General features: G+C 56.1%; 6 protein-coding genes across 6 annotated transcripts; 2 read left to right on the forward strand and 4 right to left on the reverse strand.

Moving 5' to 3' along the window:
* Positions 1 to 1400: 1400 nt before the first annotated feature.
* JN550_009496 (uncharacterized protein) lies at positions 1401 to 1871 on the reverse strand (the record flags this gene model as incomplete). Its single annotated transcript, XM_049321575.1, has 1 exon — positions 1401 to 1871. The coding sequence occupies one exon, from the start codon at positions 1869 to 1871 to the stop codon at positions 1401 to 1403; it is 471 nt and encodes a 156-aa protein (XP_049168443.1).
* A 528-nt stretch (positions 1872 to 2399) lies between these two features.
* On the reverse strand, positions 2400 to 3620 carry JN550_009497 (uncharacterized protein; the record flags this gene model as incomplete). The annotated part of the gene is made up of 1 exon (XM_049321576.1): positions 2400 to 3620. The coding sequence occupies one exon, from the start codon at positions 3618 to 3620 to the stop codon at positions 2400 to 2402; it is 1221 nt and encodes a 406-aa protein (XP_049168444.1).
* A 1052-nt stretch (positions 3621 to 4672) lies between these two features.
* Positions 4673 to 6862, forward strand: JN550_009498 (uncharacterized protein; the record flags this gene model as incomplete). The annotated part of the gene is made up of 3 exons (XM_049321577.1): positions 4673 to 5218; positions 5350 to 6555; positions 6656 to 6862. 3 exons carry the CDS (start codon positions 4673 to 4675, stop codon positions 6860 to 6862), a joined length of 1959 nt encoding a protein of 652 aa, XP_049168445.1.
* A 610-nt stretch (positions 6863 to 7472) lies between these two features.
* JN550_009499 (uncharacterized protein) lies at positions 7473 to 11142 on the reverse strand (the record flags this gene model as incomplete). The annotated part of the gene is made up of 3 exons (XM_049321578.1): positions 7473 to 7624; positions 7701 to 11043; positions 11119 to 11142. 3 exons carry the CDS (start codon positions 11140 to 11142, stop codon positions 7473 to 7475), a joined length of 3519 nt encoding a protein of 1172 aa, XP_049168446.1.
* A 357-nt stretch (positions 11143 to 11499) lies between these two features.
* JN550_009500 (uncharacterized protein) lies at positions 11500 to 12528 on the forward strand (the record flags this gene model as incomplete). Its single annotated transcript, XM_049321579.1, has 1 exon — positions 11500 to 12528. The coding sequence occupies one exon, from the start codon at positions 11500 to 11502 to the stop codon at positions 12526 to 12528; it is 1029 nt and encodes a 342-aa protein (XP_049168447.1).
* A 138-nt stretch (positions 12529 to 12666) lies between these two features.
* Positions 12667 to 13392, reverse strand: JN550_009501 (uncharacterized protein; the record flags this gene model as incomplete). Its single annotated transcript, XM_049321581.1, has 1 exon — positions 12667 to 13392. The coding sequence occupies one exon, from the start codon at positions 13390 to 13392 to the stop codon at positions 12667 to 12669; it is 726 nt and encodes a 241-aa protein (XP_049168448.1).
* Between the last annotated feature and the right edge of the window lie 385 nt (positions 13393 to 13777).

Here is a 13777-nt window from a genome sequence, read left to right on the forward strand (position 1 = left end):
TGGTCTAGGATGCTAGGTTGAGCGTAGTGCTAGAGGATGCGCACGACTTGGAGCGTCCCAAGGAAGGCGGCAAGATTTCTAGAGATGAGGATGAAAGCATTGGGTACAGCAGCAAGAGCCCGTTCTAGAGGGGCGTGTGGAAACGGTTCATCAGCTGGTGGAAAGGTGCTTCTGGCTCACACCAAATACGATGAAGCCCGACTTCTGGCTGACTCACGTTCTGTCCTGCGATGAAGGTCGACCGTTTGAGTGGGCCAGGATACCTTTCTTGCCACGAGGCGGCATGATTAGACGAGTGATGATTGCATTGCATTGTTTTGCGCATGCGTTTTTACATGAGTTACCGCGGTAGCTCCCAAATTACGCATGCTGTACAAAGGTGGAAGGGGTTTGGTTAAGATTTAGTCTTGAGAGCCGTGTGTCTGTTGGTTAGCAAGCACATTACTCTCATGATCGTTGAGGATGCGTAGGTTATCCTGAACTAGACGGGCCGCGAGTCGTTCACAGCCTGCGGCAAGGAGATATGGATATTGGTTTGCGTAGAATTCATAGACAGTATGGATAATATTTATTGTTTGTATATCAAAAGGTGCATATCGTTGGCTGTTGCGACTCATAGAAATGTTCCGTTGATCATGTATTTCCCTTTATCGACTAATCCTTAATTGAGTGTCGATTATTGGTTGTGTGTTACAAGCTCGTCGCCTTGGAGTAATGTCAAAGCGGTAAGCGGTAGCTTGAGTTTTAAAACAGTCTTGTCAGGCCAGCGCAGGATTTCTTTAGATAATAGACAGTGATGAGATATCAATTAATCATTCTTTCGAGTTTGCTCCATTTAAAACGAATTCAAGTGTTAATAAGACAGTAGAATATCGATTACGCCTTCCCATTAAAGGACGATATATTATTCGGTAGAGAAGCGTTTTAGATATATATGATTCTTGCGATTGTATCTGTGTGAATACTTAATGTTCAACATTTGATTGTTTCATGTGGCCATCATGCCCTCATTTAATATCAACCCATTTGACATAAATGCTGCGCTTCCCACTCGATGAATGAATCTGAACGCATAGAAAGAATTTATCCTGAAACTGTATCAACCTGACGAAGATGTCACCACTTGGGAGGGTGACATCTCAACCTTTCCTTTCTTTATATAAAAAACAAAAAATGCAAAATTCTTTTCCCAGAACCGCTTCTCCCAAGATTAAAAAAAAAAAAAAAAACCATGAAGGGGCAGCGCGTCACTACAGTGTTGATATTGTAACGCATATCCGGCATGATCAATTGAATTAGTACAGTGAGGGAAACCTGATAAGGCCAAGCCTCGTTGCTCGGTGGCCATCTTACCAGCCTATTTACTCGCTGCCACTTGCCCTCGCATACGGGCCACCTGACTACGTGGGCCTTGCCATTGATGTCGATATCGACGGTCGATTACGTACCTTTGACTTGCTGTGCACATTGTTCCAGGTCAAGCCCTTCCAGTGCTTCCTGTGTCGCTTTGTCTCTGCCACTCGCGTCTTATGTCTGGCGAAGTCTTTGATGTCCGCCATCTCCAGCATCAAATGCCGGCGGTCCATCCAGTCCTCGCATCGCCGAACCGGTCGAGCCTGCGTCCCTATGCGAAGCCGGCGACCGTCCCATACGAGCAGCGCCCAGCACCTGCCACACGTGCCAGGCCTCTGAGGCTCGTTCCCCGATGATCTGTCCGACAGCGCGCCGTATTGGTGGTAAACGTGCCCGCAGCCCAAGTACTTCTCGTAGCCCTTGCCGGAGGCCATCGAGGCTCTGCTCAGCGTGAGCTTGGCGGGCTTCAAGGACCATACCTCTTGATCAGCCAGAACAGTGTGATGCGGCGACTGCATCTTGTGTAATAGTAACCTGATATGTACGCTTTCTACAGAGCAGCTGGCAGTTGTGGCATTTATACACGAGCCAGAGGGGCTGCAAATGTGTGCAGGCTTGTTAACATAAATAAAGAATGCTCATTTCAGGGTCACTACAAGGCGATTGTCATGTACATGGAATAGCAAGGAGCTAACTAGCGTGCAACAAAGAGACGAAGAATAAGCGAATCACAAAGTCATTGTTACAAATATACCTTCGACACAAGAGAAGACAAAGAGAAAGAGAGGGGGAGAGAGAAGAGAGCACTGGCTCTCCCTCAGTCACGGCAGCACATGTCAATAGGTGGAGTAACACAGACAGAGTTACGAGTACAGCAGTACCGGAAGCCACGGCGAGCGAACAACACGCACATTCTGGCTGCCTACTGAGCGCACGTAATAGGACTTTCAGCTGGGACATTGGTCTATGGCATGGATGAATGACGAGAGGGAGGGGGACTTCAAGAATCCAAGTGATCGATTACTATTCTCTTTTTGTCGTCCCTATCACCAGCGCTTTGGAGCCGATGTTCCGCCAGATGTGAGGGTTCGGGTCGTTATGTGAGCTCTGGCCCTCTCACTCTCGAGCTTGGACAGCCCGGTCCTATCTGTCACGGGGACTGCTTCGATTATGTTGTCAAACTCGTCATCGTCCTCTCCGTTGTCGGAGTCTGGCTCTACATCCGAGTCAACCCGGTACCGGCCGGGCTGCGGCCGGTCTATGGTTTCGGGCTTCTTCTTGGTCTGTCTGCTGTCCTCCGGGCTGGCAAACGGCTTCGCAGCTAGAACCTTGCGACGCAGCTCTTCCATCTCAGCATCGTCGTCCTCGTCGTCGGATATGTCAAACGGGTCCTTGTCTTGCTTTTCCTGGGCGTCTCCGCCGGCGCCCTCCCCGGGTTTTGGCCACTGTGACGGCGGCTTCTTGCCCAGGTATATCCCATCGATGCTCTCGTCGCCGTCGCTGCCGTCGCCGCCTCCCTCTTCGCTGTCATCCTCGTCGTCATCCTCGTCGTCGGACGGCATGGCCACCCGGCGGTTTACATTGCCCCCCTTCCACAGATCGTCGGCGTCCTCCTCTTCTCTGCTCTCGGTGTATTCCCGTTCCAGGCGCTCCATCCACTCGGCCTCGGTCTTCTTGACGTCGGCCTCGTCGGTGCAGGCGGCGTACTTCTTGAGGATACTCGAGTTGATCTGGAGAAAGGACTCGCCGTAGTTGAAGGGGGCCAGGATCTGCTCGGCCCAGTCGGGGTGGCCGCAGATGTAGAAGGCGGCGGCGAGGGCCTCGACGCAGTTCAGCCTCCAGGGCTTGCCGTAGTTGACCGTGTTGGCGGCGACCAGATAGGGCAGCAGCCTCTCGCACTTGCCGCCGACCTTGTTCCACTGGACCTCCTGGGTGCGGGCCCACGAGCACTCGACGACGGCGGCGCCGTACTGGTCCATGAGCTCGCGGTCGGCGGGGGATATGGTGTGCTTGCCGTTCGGGGTGATGATGACGCCGTTGTGGCGCTGGCCGACGTGCAGGTCGCGCATCATGCCCAGCTTGATGAGCTTCTTGCCGGAGCAGCGCTTGGGGTCGCAGTGGTTCAAGTCCCAGCAGGCGGCCTTGAAGGAGGGGCGGCCGGCGCTGGCCTCGTCGTCGCCGTCGCCGCCGTTCCGGGGACCATGCCTCGGGGGACCATGGCCTTTGCCTCCTCGGTGGGAGAACTTGTCCTTCTTGTGGCGCACCATGGTCTGCAGCGTATCTGCTTGTGGTGGTGCCCGGGTTGGGGATAACAGCCGTCTGCTGAGACCGGACGGTTGGCGCGGGTGCGTGATGATACGGCAGGTAGCCGAGTTGCTTGTTAAGCTTTACAAGTGTGTATCATAGATCTCGTGCTAGGCTAGTCGCAAGATACTCGGAAATCTGGAATCTTGGGTTCCTAGGTGACTACATAGAGTACGTAGCTGGCGATATGGCGTTGCTGCCCCTCGTCGGCCTCTGGGCCAATGATTTTTTTTTCTTTTTCCGCTGTTGTCTTATTTCACTTTCTCCCCCTCCCATTAGTGACGTCTGCGGGGTCCTTGAATGCATTCTGTACATAAAATGTAGTTAACTATGTAATGAGAAATAATGATTATTGCATAACTCGACTCTTTCTCCGGACCGGAATATTCCATGGCGCCCCCCTCGACCTGAGAGTTTAGTGACTGTGTACTTCATAAGGTAGTTAGTTGGCTAGGCGTCGTGTCCCGTCAAGCCCCAAGCCCGTCTCTTCCTCGAGCTCAGCCTCGACCCCCCTGCCCCTGACAAACACCGTCTGGATGGACTGCTGGTACCCAGGCTGCCAGGCTGCCAGGGACTCTGCCATCCCCTACCCCTGCTGCTCCTTTTCCCCCGTCTCGCCTCGATTCCGCTAACGTGGGCTCGCTCCCCCCTCCCCCCCCCCTGCCATCCTACGGTGGGCCTGTGGTAGAGGCTCCCAATAGTCTGGGCGCCAGAGGGACAAGCCACCAGCAGCATCGCAAGGCCAAGTGGGATGCTTGTCCGACGACTGTGGTTCCCCCCCTCGATGCCAGATAACCCGTTGACGACCTGATTGTCGCGCGTCCGTTCAACGCCCATGAATCGGCCAATGGACGACACCCTTCATCGATAGCAGGGCTACACACCTACGCAGCGTTTCCGATCCAGAGGACAGACTGTCAGCCCGGCAGAGACCTCTCTCTCTCTGTCTCTCACACACACTCTCTCTCGTCCACCCTCCCGCCGCTTCACACCTGGCGTTGTCACGTCCGCGACCATGGAAGCCGCCTCTGCTCGCGCCGCGGCCCGGGACCGCTGGGGCGAGATGGGATACCCGACGCCCTCGCAGCTGCAGCGCTTCATCTCCTCGGCCTGCAGCCCCGAGAACTACGAGCCCAACCTGGCCCTCAACCTCGAGATCTCGGACCTGATCAACAGCAAGAAGGGCAGCGCCCCGCGCGAGGCCGCCGTGGCCATCGTCGGCTACATCAACCACCGCAACACCAACGTCGCCATGCTGGCCCTCAACCTGCTCGACATCTGCGTCAAGAACTGCGGCTACCCTTTCCACCTGCAGATTAGCACCAAGGAGTTTCTGAACGAGCTCGTCCGCCGCTTCCCCGAGCGCCCCCCCGTGCGTCCCACCCGCGTCCAGGGCAAGATCCTCGAGGCCATCGAGGAATGGCGGAGCACCATCTGCGAGACGAGCCGCTACAAGGAGGACCTCGGCTTCATCCGGGACATGCACCGGCTGCTGAGCTACAAGGGCTACATGTTCCCCGAGGTGCGCCGTGACGATGCCGCCGTGCTCAACCCCAGCGATGTAAGTAGTAGTGGTGGCGCTCGTGCGCGGCAGGGAACACTCGCCGTCTTGACCTTGACCTTCACCTTAACTTTGACCATTTGTCCTCGACCTTGTCCTCGATCTTGACTGACCTACGTGCGTGCCCGCAGAACCTCAAGTCGGCCGAGGAGATGGAGGAGGAGGAGAAGGAGGCCCACTCGGCCAAGCTGCAGGAGCTCATCCGCCGTGGCAGCCCCGAGGACCTGCGCGAGGCGAACCGCCTCATGAAGATCATGGCCGGCTACGACACGAGAACGAAGACCGACTACCGCGCAAAGGCTGCCGAGGAGGTCGGCAAGATTCAGGCCAAGGCCAGGCTGCTCGAGGAGCGGCTGGAGGCATTCAAGCCTGGCGATACCATGACCGAAGGCGACGTCTTTGAGGAGCTCGCCTCGTCGCTGTCCAGCGCCCAGCCCAAGATCCAGAAGATGTGCGAGGAGGAGTCGGAGGACCACGAGGCCGTTGCGAAGCTGCTGGAGATCAATGACAGTATCCACCGCACCGTCGAGAGGTGGAAGCTCCTCAAGAAGGGCGACGTCGAAGGCGCCGCCAAGGTAGCAAAGGGCGGACCCATACCCACGTTCCAGACGGGCGGCGGGAAGGCGAGCAGCAGCTCCGCCGCCAATGAGCTGTCGCTGATCGACTTTGACGCCGACGCCGCTGCCGCCAACGGGACGAGCAACGACGCGGGCTCGAGCTCACAGGCGGGCGGGCTCGAGAACGACCTTCTGGGCCTGTCCATGGGCGACAGCAGCAGCAGCAGCAGCTTTGGCCAGGGCGGTGGCATATCGCTCGGATTCGGCGCGAATGCAAACATACCCGGCCCGGCCTTGCTGTCCTCCATGACCCAGAACTCCACTGCCTCCGGCGCTGCCCCTATCACAACCTCACCTCCACCGCAAGCTTTCTCTCCGTTTTCGGGTTTCGCGTCGGCTCCGTCCGCCTCCCAGTCCAACACGCCCCAGCCCATGTCCATGTCAGCCTTTGGACCCCCGAAGGCAACACAAGCGAGCGACCCCTTTGCTGCTCTCGCCTCCCCCCAATTCGGCTCTAAGCCTGCCACTCCCAAGCCCTCGGCGCCCGTCCCCGCCTCGACCAACGACGACGACGAGTGGTCCTTCTCATCCGCCCTCCCTGCCGAAGCGCCTTCGCTGCCGAAGGAGCATTCGGCGACTGTCCAGGAAGGCCAGTTGCGCATCGACATGAAAGCGGCGCGGTCGCCTCAGACACCCAATGCGATAGCACTCTCCTTCGCCTTCTCGAATGCGACACCCCAACCTGTCAGCGAGCTCCACTTCCAGCTTGCTGTCACCAAGGTATGTCTCTCCCGGGTTCTGATTCTCAGGACACCCTTTGACTCCGTCTGCTACATTACTTCCCTCAAACGTTTCGCTGTGCTTACACTGGCGACTACAGGGCTACGAACTCCAGCTTCAACCCCAGACGGGGCGCAATCTTAGCCCCAACCAGAGGTACGGCGTCACGCAGGCGATGCAGGTGTGGCATACGGGCGACAAGAGTCGAAAGGTGGAGAGCATCAAGCTTCGGTACCGCGTGAGCTACAATATAGGGGGCGAGGCCAAGGCAGAGATGGGCGACGTGGCCGAGTTTGCGCTTGCCTAGATGTCTTCGACCGGGGCTGACGACACAGTGGATTTACCGGCGAACGGCATCATAGAGTCAACAAAGGTTAAAAAGGATGATGGGGCCGCATATGTGCGAAATATAGATAAGATGACCAGTTGAAAAAGCCGCTATTGAATGAAAGCTATGACGATCCAACAAATAAATTCAGTATAGATCATGACGCGCCCTTACTGTGCGCGTCTTAATCTCTCGGCCTTGGTTGGACGAAGGGATAGGGTTTGGTCTTCAAAGGCTTTTTAGGAATAATGTAGTAGGGATATGTGTGTATGCTATAGTTGCGTCTTGTCTTGTGTCGATCGCTCTATATTCCCGGCGCAGTCATCTGACAAGCCGTCGTCCCAGACAGCTGGTTTATCTGTTGTACATATGTATGTGGTAATCGTACATGGGATCGTCTCCGTTCTCCTAGTTTAGTCTCGCTACTGGAGCCATATCCCAGGCCCTCCAGCCTGCAACCCTGATTTTGTTGTCCGCCTTGAAATACAGAAATGCAAGGGGCTTTCTACTCTATATGGCCCTGACAAACCGAGCGCGGGGATCGTTTTCATTGATCCTGCCCTGCCAAAGTTGATCTTACACATAAATCCTACAAGGTCCTCTGCGTCCGCACCTCCTCCACGGCCTGGATCTGGTCGCCGACCTGGAGATCTTGGAACTCCTCGAAGCCGATGCCACACTCGCCACCCTTGCGGGCCTCGGTGATATCCTTCCTGCCGTGTTTGAGGGACTCTAGTTGGCCTAATTCATTTGGACTGGTTAGCAAATAATCTCAACGCACACAAATATATTGGACAGAGGACAAGATATAGCATACCCTCAAAGATCTTCTCGCCGTCCCTGAACACGCGGTAAACGTCATTCTTCTCAACCTTGCCGTTGCGGATTCTGCAGCCCGCGACGTTCTTGTATACACGCCCTCGGAGGTTGATTGGGAAGATCTGCAGGACCTCGGCTTCACCAAGGACCTTGAAGCTGACGTCGGCTTCCAAGTACGAGCTCAGATGCTCCTTGACTGCATCCGAGAGATGGTAGATGACGGTGTGGTCGATGATAGCGACCCCGGCCTCCTCGGCCTTCCGTTTGATGACGCCGTTGATGGGCAGGTTAAAGTTGACAATCGCCGACTTGGACGTTGCTGCGTGCTCAACGTCGCTCTCCGTGATCTGCCCGGGCATAGACCGCAAAACACGTGGGCGGACTTCATGGCTGCCGATCTCAAGGATGCAGGCGCAGACCGCCTCGACGGATCCATGCACGTCCCCCTTCACTACAAAGTTGACCATACGTGTGGTTCCCTCAAAGTCGGTCTCAGCCCCCTGGGTGCCCCAGCTGCCGTCGACACGCTTGTAGCCCTCGCCCTGCGCCTCGGCGGCCTTCTCAGCCTGGCGCTGCTCCTGCAGAAGTCTACGTTGTTCTGCGATCTTCACGTGGCTGGCGGCGTCCTGCTCGCGCTCGCGGAGCCCCTCGCGATACCCAACCGCAGTCCGCACACGGCGTTCGTCAGGGCCCTGGATGACTTCATCGCCGGCAGCTGGCAGATCACGCCAGCCGAGGATCTCAACTGGGGTGCCCGGCGGGGCTTCTGCGATCTCTGCGCCGGCCTCGTTTCGAAGGTGGCGGATCTTGGCCCATGTGGTGCCAGCAGCGATGTAATCACCTAGCCTCAAAGTCCCTCGCTTGACGAGGATCGTGGCTGCCTTGCCAATGGGTTTGAGGCTGCTCTCGAGAATCCAGCCTTCGGCAGGGCCATCTTGTTCAGCTCGCATATCCAGGATCTCCGAAAGAGTGAGGATATTCTCCTCGAGATCATCCATGCCCTGGCCTGTCTTTCCGGAGACGCACACGACCTGCACGTCACCGCCGTAGTCCTCAATTTCCACACCGTGACGGGCAAGGTCGGACTTCACCGTGTCGATTCGGGCGCCATCCTTGTCGATTTTGTTGATGGCTACTATGATGGGCACCTTGGAGCTTCGCGCATGCTTTAAAGCCTCGAGCGTCTGCGGCTTGACGCTGTCATCCGCAGCTACGACGAGAACGACAATATCGGTGACATTGGCACCGCGTTGACGCATGGTCAGGAAAGCTGCGTGCCCTGGAGTGTCCAGGAAAGTGATCTGCTTTCCGGTAGACATCTTGTCCGAGAAGGCACCGATGTGCTGGGTGATACCACCATGTTCCTGCGCAGCAACAGATGATTTGCGCAGGTAGTCGAGAAGGGTGGTCTTTCCGTGGTCGACATGACCCATGATGGTAACCACGGGGGGCCGAGGAGGTAGGAGGGAAGAATCCTCTGGTGGTGGGCGAGGCTTGAGGTCCTCTGACTCTCCAGTCTCCACAGTAGGCTCAAAACCGTACTCTTGGGCCACCAACGCCGCCGTTTCACCGGCCATGATACTGTCAAACGAGATACCTTCGAACCCAAGCTCGGCCAGCTGGTCCAGAAAGATACTCTTCTCCACCTTCAAGGCCGACGCCAGATTAGAAATACTGATGAGTTCTGGCAGGTTGATCGGGCGAGGGCCGGTCCTTTCGGCCTCCTTCCGAGCTTTGCGTTCTGCTCTTTGCTGGCGTCTGTCTAGATACTCTTCGTATGAGTCATCGATCCCTTCATCGCCCTCATCATCGAATCTTGAGCTGCGATGGTCTCGTTTCTTGGCACCCTTGCGTGCTTGGCCTCTGCTGATCTCATATCTTTCGTTCCTCCCCGAGTCGTGCGGCTGCCGTTTGCGTTCATATCCGTACTGTTCACTTGTGGGCGTAGTCGGTGGCATAGTGTTTCCATCCAGCGGCACAGTTGAATCCGCCTGGTCTGCCCACCCATCTTGGTCTTGTCGTCTAACAGCACCCCTAATGCCTGAGACCTTCTCTGCATCTCGGCGGGACTGATATCCTCCGCTATCACGAGTGTTGGCAGAAAACCGGGTACGTTGACGAGGCAAAGTGTCATATTCCTTCCCCCAATCATCCAACGGCACAGATTGCGAACGTTCGGGGTTGGGTTCCGAAGTTTTTTCGCTCAACATGGTCCAGAAGTCGCCAGCATGCGCTTTATCCGGCTGGGGCTTTCTCGTCAAAGAGCCCCAGGAACTTGTGGTGTTGCTTGTGGGAGGCGTGGAAACATGTCTGCTTCGGCCGACCAGGTCCCGGCCCTCTTCACCACTCGGTCTGGTGATGTTGTTGTCCGAATAAACCTTTCTCATATTTTCGCCCGTTATGCGAGTTAGATCGGCCCGAGGATTATCTCTGTATGTCGCTTCGCCAGCCGCTATTCTACGAAAATAGCTAAACTCCGAAGGGGAGGGAGTATGTGACGAGTCCAAGGGAGTTGATGCCTGCTCGTGTTTCCCTTCACCTGGCTCTGGGGCAGGCGCCTTCACTCCTGCAAACATGCCCGATCCCCAACCTACAGAGCGCGGCGGGGATGTCTGCTGCGATCCACCGGACCCGAGCAGTCGACTGAGAGGGGGGGTATTGCCAGGACTACTGTCCAAGCCAGGGGGCTCAACCGGCGCCTCACGCCTTGGTTTGGAATTCCTAGACTGTACAAGTGGACGCGATGGTAGAGATGAGACGTGGTTCGGAGACGTTGGGGGCAACTTCCGCCGTGGTGCCCTTTCTTCCTTGGGCTCGTCGAGGTTCTTTGCTGTCGGCGAGAGATTGCCTAAGCGACCGACTGTTCTGGGCGACTTGGAGGGGCGCGGCTCGTTGTGGCGGACAAGAGGGGCTCGGGGAGGCGTGCCTTTGAAGGAGGGCGGATGCACCGCAAGACTCTCCTGAATCTCGCGTTGCTTCTTGGCGTTCCATATGTACTTGGGCCCATCGCCAGGCTTGGGTGCTTGTGCGGCTCGTTCCTTCTCGACGCGCTCCCGTTCGGCCTTCTGCGCGGCGACACGTTTGCGGGCCTCTATCTCGTGAGGCAGCAGTCCGGCATCCAAGCTGCTGGTCGTCGGCGGGGCCGCACCGGGGGCTGCTCCTGTCGGCGGCGACGGCCCGCCGAAAAGAGGCCTGCCCCAGCCACTGTTCGCACTCTGCCCTGGCGGGCCCGAATCGGCATCATGGAGCGGTCGCGTGGCCGAGAGGAGACGTCGTGGTGGAAGACGGGCTAGCCGCAGCGAGAGTCGATGCTGGCAGAATGCGCATACCGAGAGATTGCGCTGTAGGGCCAGAGCAGTCAGTTTCGTTCAATGCGATGCAGTATGGGAAGAAGAAACAGGAGCGGTAGAACTGACCTCTGATATCCCCCTTCTCAACATGGTGTCATTGCTTGTCCCAGACTGCTTCTCGACGTCCGAGGTCGCCAAAGCTCCAAGCTCAAGCTGCAGCCACGGCCGACGTCCCAGAAAAAAAATATATCGCCGGCTCAGGGCCCCCGGACGGAAAGGCCAGTGGGGCCCAATGACCCCCGTCCGCCCAGCTGTCGGTCCACTGATCGCCGCCGTCGCCAGAGACGCCACAGCGACCCAGGCAACGCAACGCCGCCTGGAGCTTCAGCCACACTTGCCCTGGAGACAACCTCGAGATCAAATCTCATCTTCAGGAGGTCTTCTCGTCCTGGCCTTTTCACATCGACTCCGTTCACACTCACTTGTCCCTCCCCTCCCCTCCCCACCATGGCCAGACAGAGGAAGGGCGCCAAGGCCACCGCGCCCAAGAAGAAGGGACTGGGTATCCCCGCCCCCTTCAAGACGCCTCCCGAGGTGCTGCAGCCACTCATCGAAACCCTCGAGGAGGAGCACATCTACATCCTGCACATTGATGACAAGCCCGCCGACCTCAAACGCAATGTCTTTCTCGTCCCTGTTCTCATGAATGTCGCCATCGCCGCTCTGTTCGTCTGGCGCATGTACTATATTCTGCCGTGGTATCTGCGTCTCCTCACTTCCACCCTCGGCTACGCCAATGAGACCACCTTGGTCGCCGCTGAGATGGAGTGGGAGGATCTGCTCCCGGAGATTGCCAGACGCAGCGGCCAGTTCATCATAGACCTCATGCTCTACGTCTTTGTCTGGCCCTGGCCATTCGAGTTCGTCTTTGGCGGCCAGCACAGCAACCCGGCCTCCTGGCGTTACATCACCGGCTTCCGAGACCGGGAGATTGTGGCCCGAAGAAGCCGAGGCTGGGACAAGGCCGTCAGGGATGTTATCAACGATGGAAACAGCAAGGACGTGTTCATGGCCTATGTTGGCCTCGCCACATCCCCCATGCTAATGCAGGAGAAGACGGGTTACCTCCTCATGAACAAGGAATGGAACCTGGACTGGCACGTCATGATCGATGCTACAGAAATGGTTGACAAGAAGATGGCTGCCTTGGAGGCCTTCAGGCTCGTTGTCCTAGTTCATCAGGAAGAGCACGGCTGGCTAGTCGTCGACCACAAAGTGGAAGAAACTGCTGAGGAAGATGAGAGACGACGACAAATATTCCTGTTCAGGGATGCTCTGTCGGCGCTGGGCAAGGAGAACCTCTTCTACCGCTGGATCGAGATCATCCAGTTCGAGGCATCGCAGCCAGGCGGCTTCGCTGCCGAGAAGCAGGAGGTTGTTGCCCAACAGGTCAGGGACTTGTTTCAGAAGGAAGGCGTGGATTTTGATGCACTATGGAAGGAGAGTGTGGGCACCGACGGCATCCAAACCATGTAAAAGGTATCAAGTCGATGTTCTGGATGCAATGTGCATCCGAAAGCATAGAAATATCCCGATCGCTTCTCTGCCTACCATGATACATTCAAACTTTTCTAGATGCCGTGTTCCATCTTGTGCATCGACAGACAATAGTGCCTATATTCCTGATGCCTGCTGCGCATCTTCCCATTTCCTCAGAGTCTCCATAAGCCCTTCTAACATTTCCCGCTCCTCTTCCTGGTACTGGGCAAAATTTGTCTTATCCATCCGGTCCACCAAGCTCTTCATGTCCATGTAAATCCCTGTCGCCTCTTCGTGATTTCCCTGTTTCCATACAGCCTCCAATAGCATTCTCAGGTTTCCCATGGCTGGCGGGCTTCCGCGTCCAATTTGAGGGTGCTCTTCCATCCATGCTTTTACTTCGAGGAGGGCTTGCTCCGCCTCCGCGTAACGTCCATTGGCATCGTAAAGCCGTGCCATCATATTTAATGCAGAGTAGTTCTTGCTTTGTCCAGGTTTGGGGTGGTCGAGCATTGTCTGAAGTGTTCTCTCTTCGTCTGCTAAAAGACCAAGCTCGTGCTGAGTTGTAACGATTGCGAGCATGAGGTTCTGCCAGGCGACCCAATCCTTTTCATATAGGCGGCCTTCTCCCGATCTTTGTGCTGCGTCCTCTTCGACCGCTAGTTTCTGCTGCGTCAGCCTCAATAGAAGTCTATTCTTATTCTCTATTGGTAGGGATGCGTCAAATTGTGGCGACATGATCTCAATGTCTGCAGGATCAAAGCATTGGAGGAAATTGCGCCCAGTTGAAAATGGGAGGGAGCTCCAGAAAGCGTCGGCCGGGACATCAAAGTCCCAGGAGAACTTCTGTGCGTTTGACATCTTGTGCAATCTACAGATCGTGTCTTTAACGAAGGATCTGAGTACCAAGAACTTAGAACCGTAATACCTCACATGACCTGGGGACGCATTCACAGTCTTCATTATTTAGATGGCTGCAGCCTAGCATAGCATCTGTATCAGTTCAACTACCCAATTGCGGCACTTATCCAAGATGCCCCACTTGTGCCACAGACTCGCATGTTATATCAATGTGACATGGCCTGGCATAGACTACCGTCAAATTGATGGGGTGAAAGGCCCTGGAGGCTTTACGTGAAGCTTGCTTCTCACGTCTAGGCAGGCACGCACATATTTTAATGTTGTTGTTTTTTTAAGGGTGCATATGCCATTCTTCACTTGTCCCACTCAGATTGATAACGTTGCC

The sequence above is a fragment of the Neoarthrinium moseri genome (genome assembly GCF_022829205.1).
Source record: "Neoarthrinium moseri strain CBS 164.80 chromosome Unknown scaffold44_Wmoseri_CBS_16480, whole genome shotgun sequence".
NCBI classification, from domain to species: domain Eukaryota; kingdom Fungi; phylum Ascomycota; class Sordariomycetes; order Amphisphaeriales; family Apiosporaceae; genus Neoarthrinium; species Neoarthrinium moseri.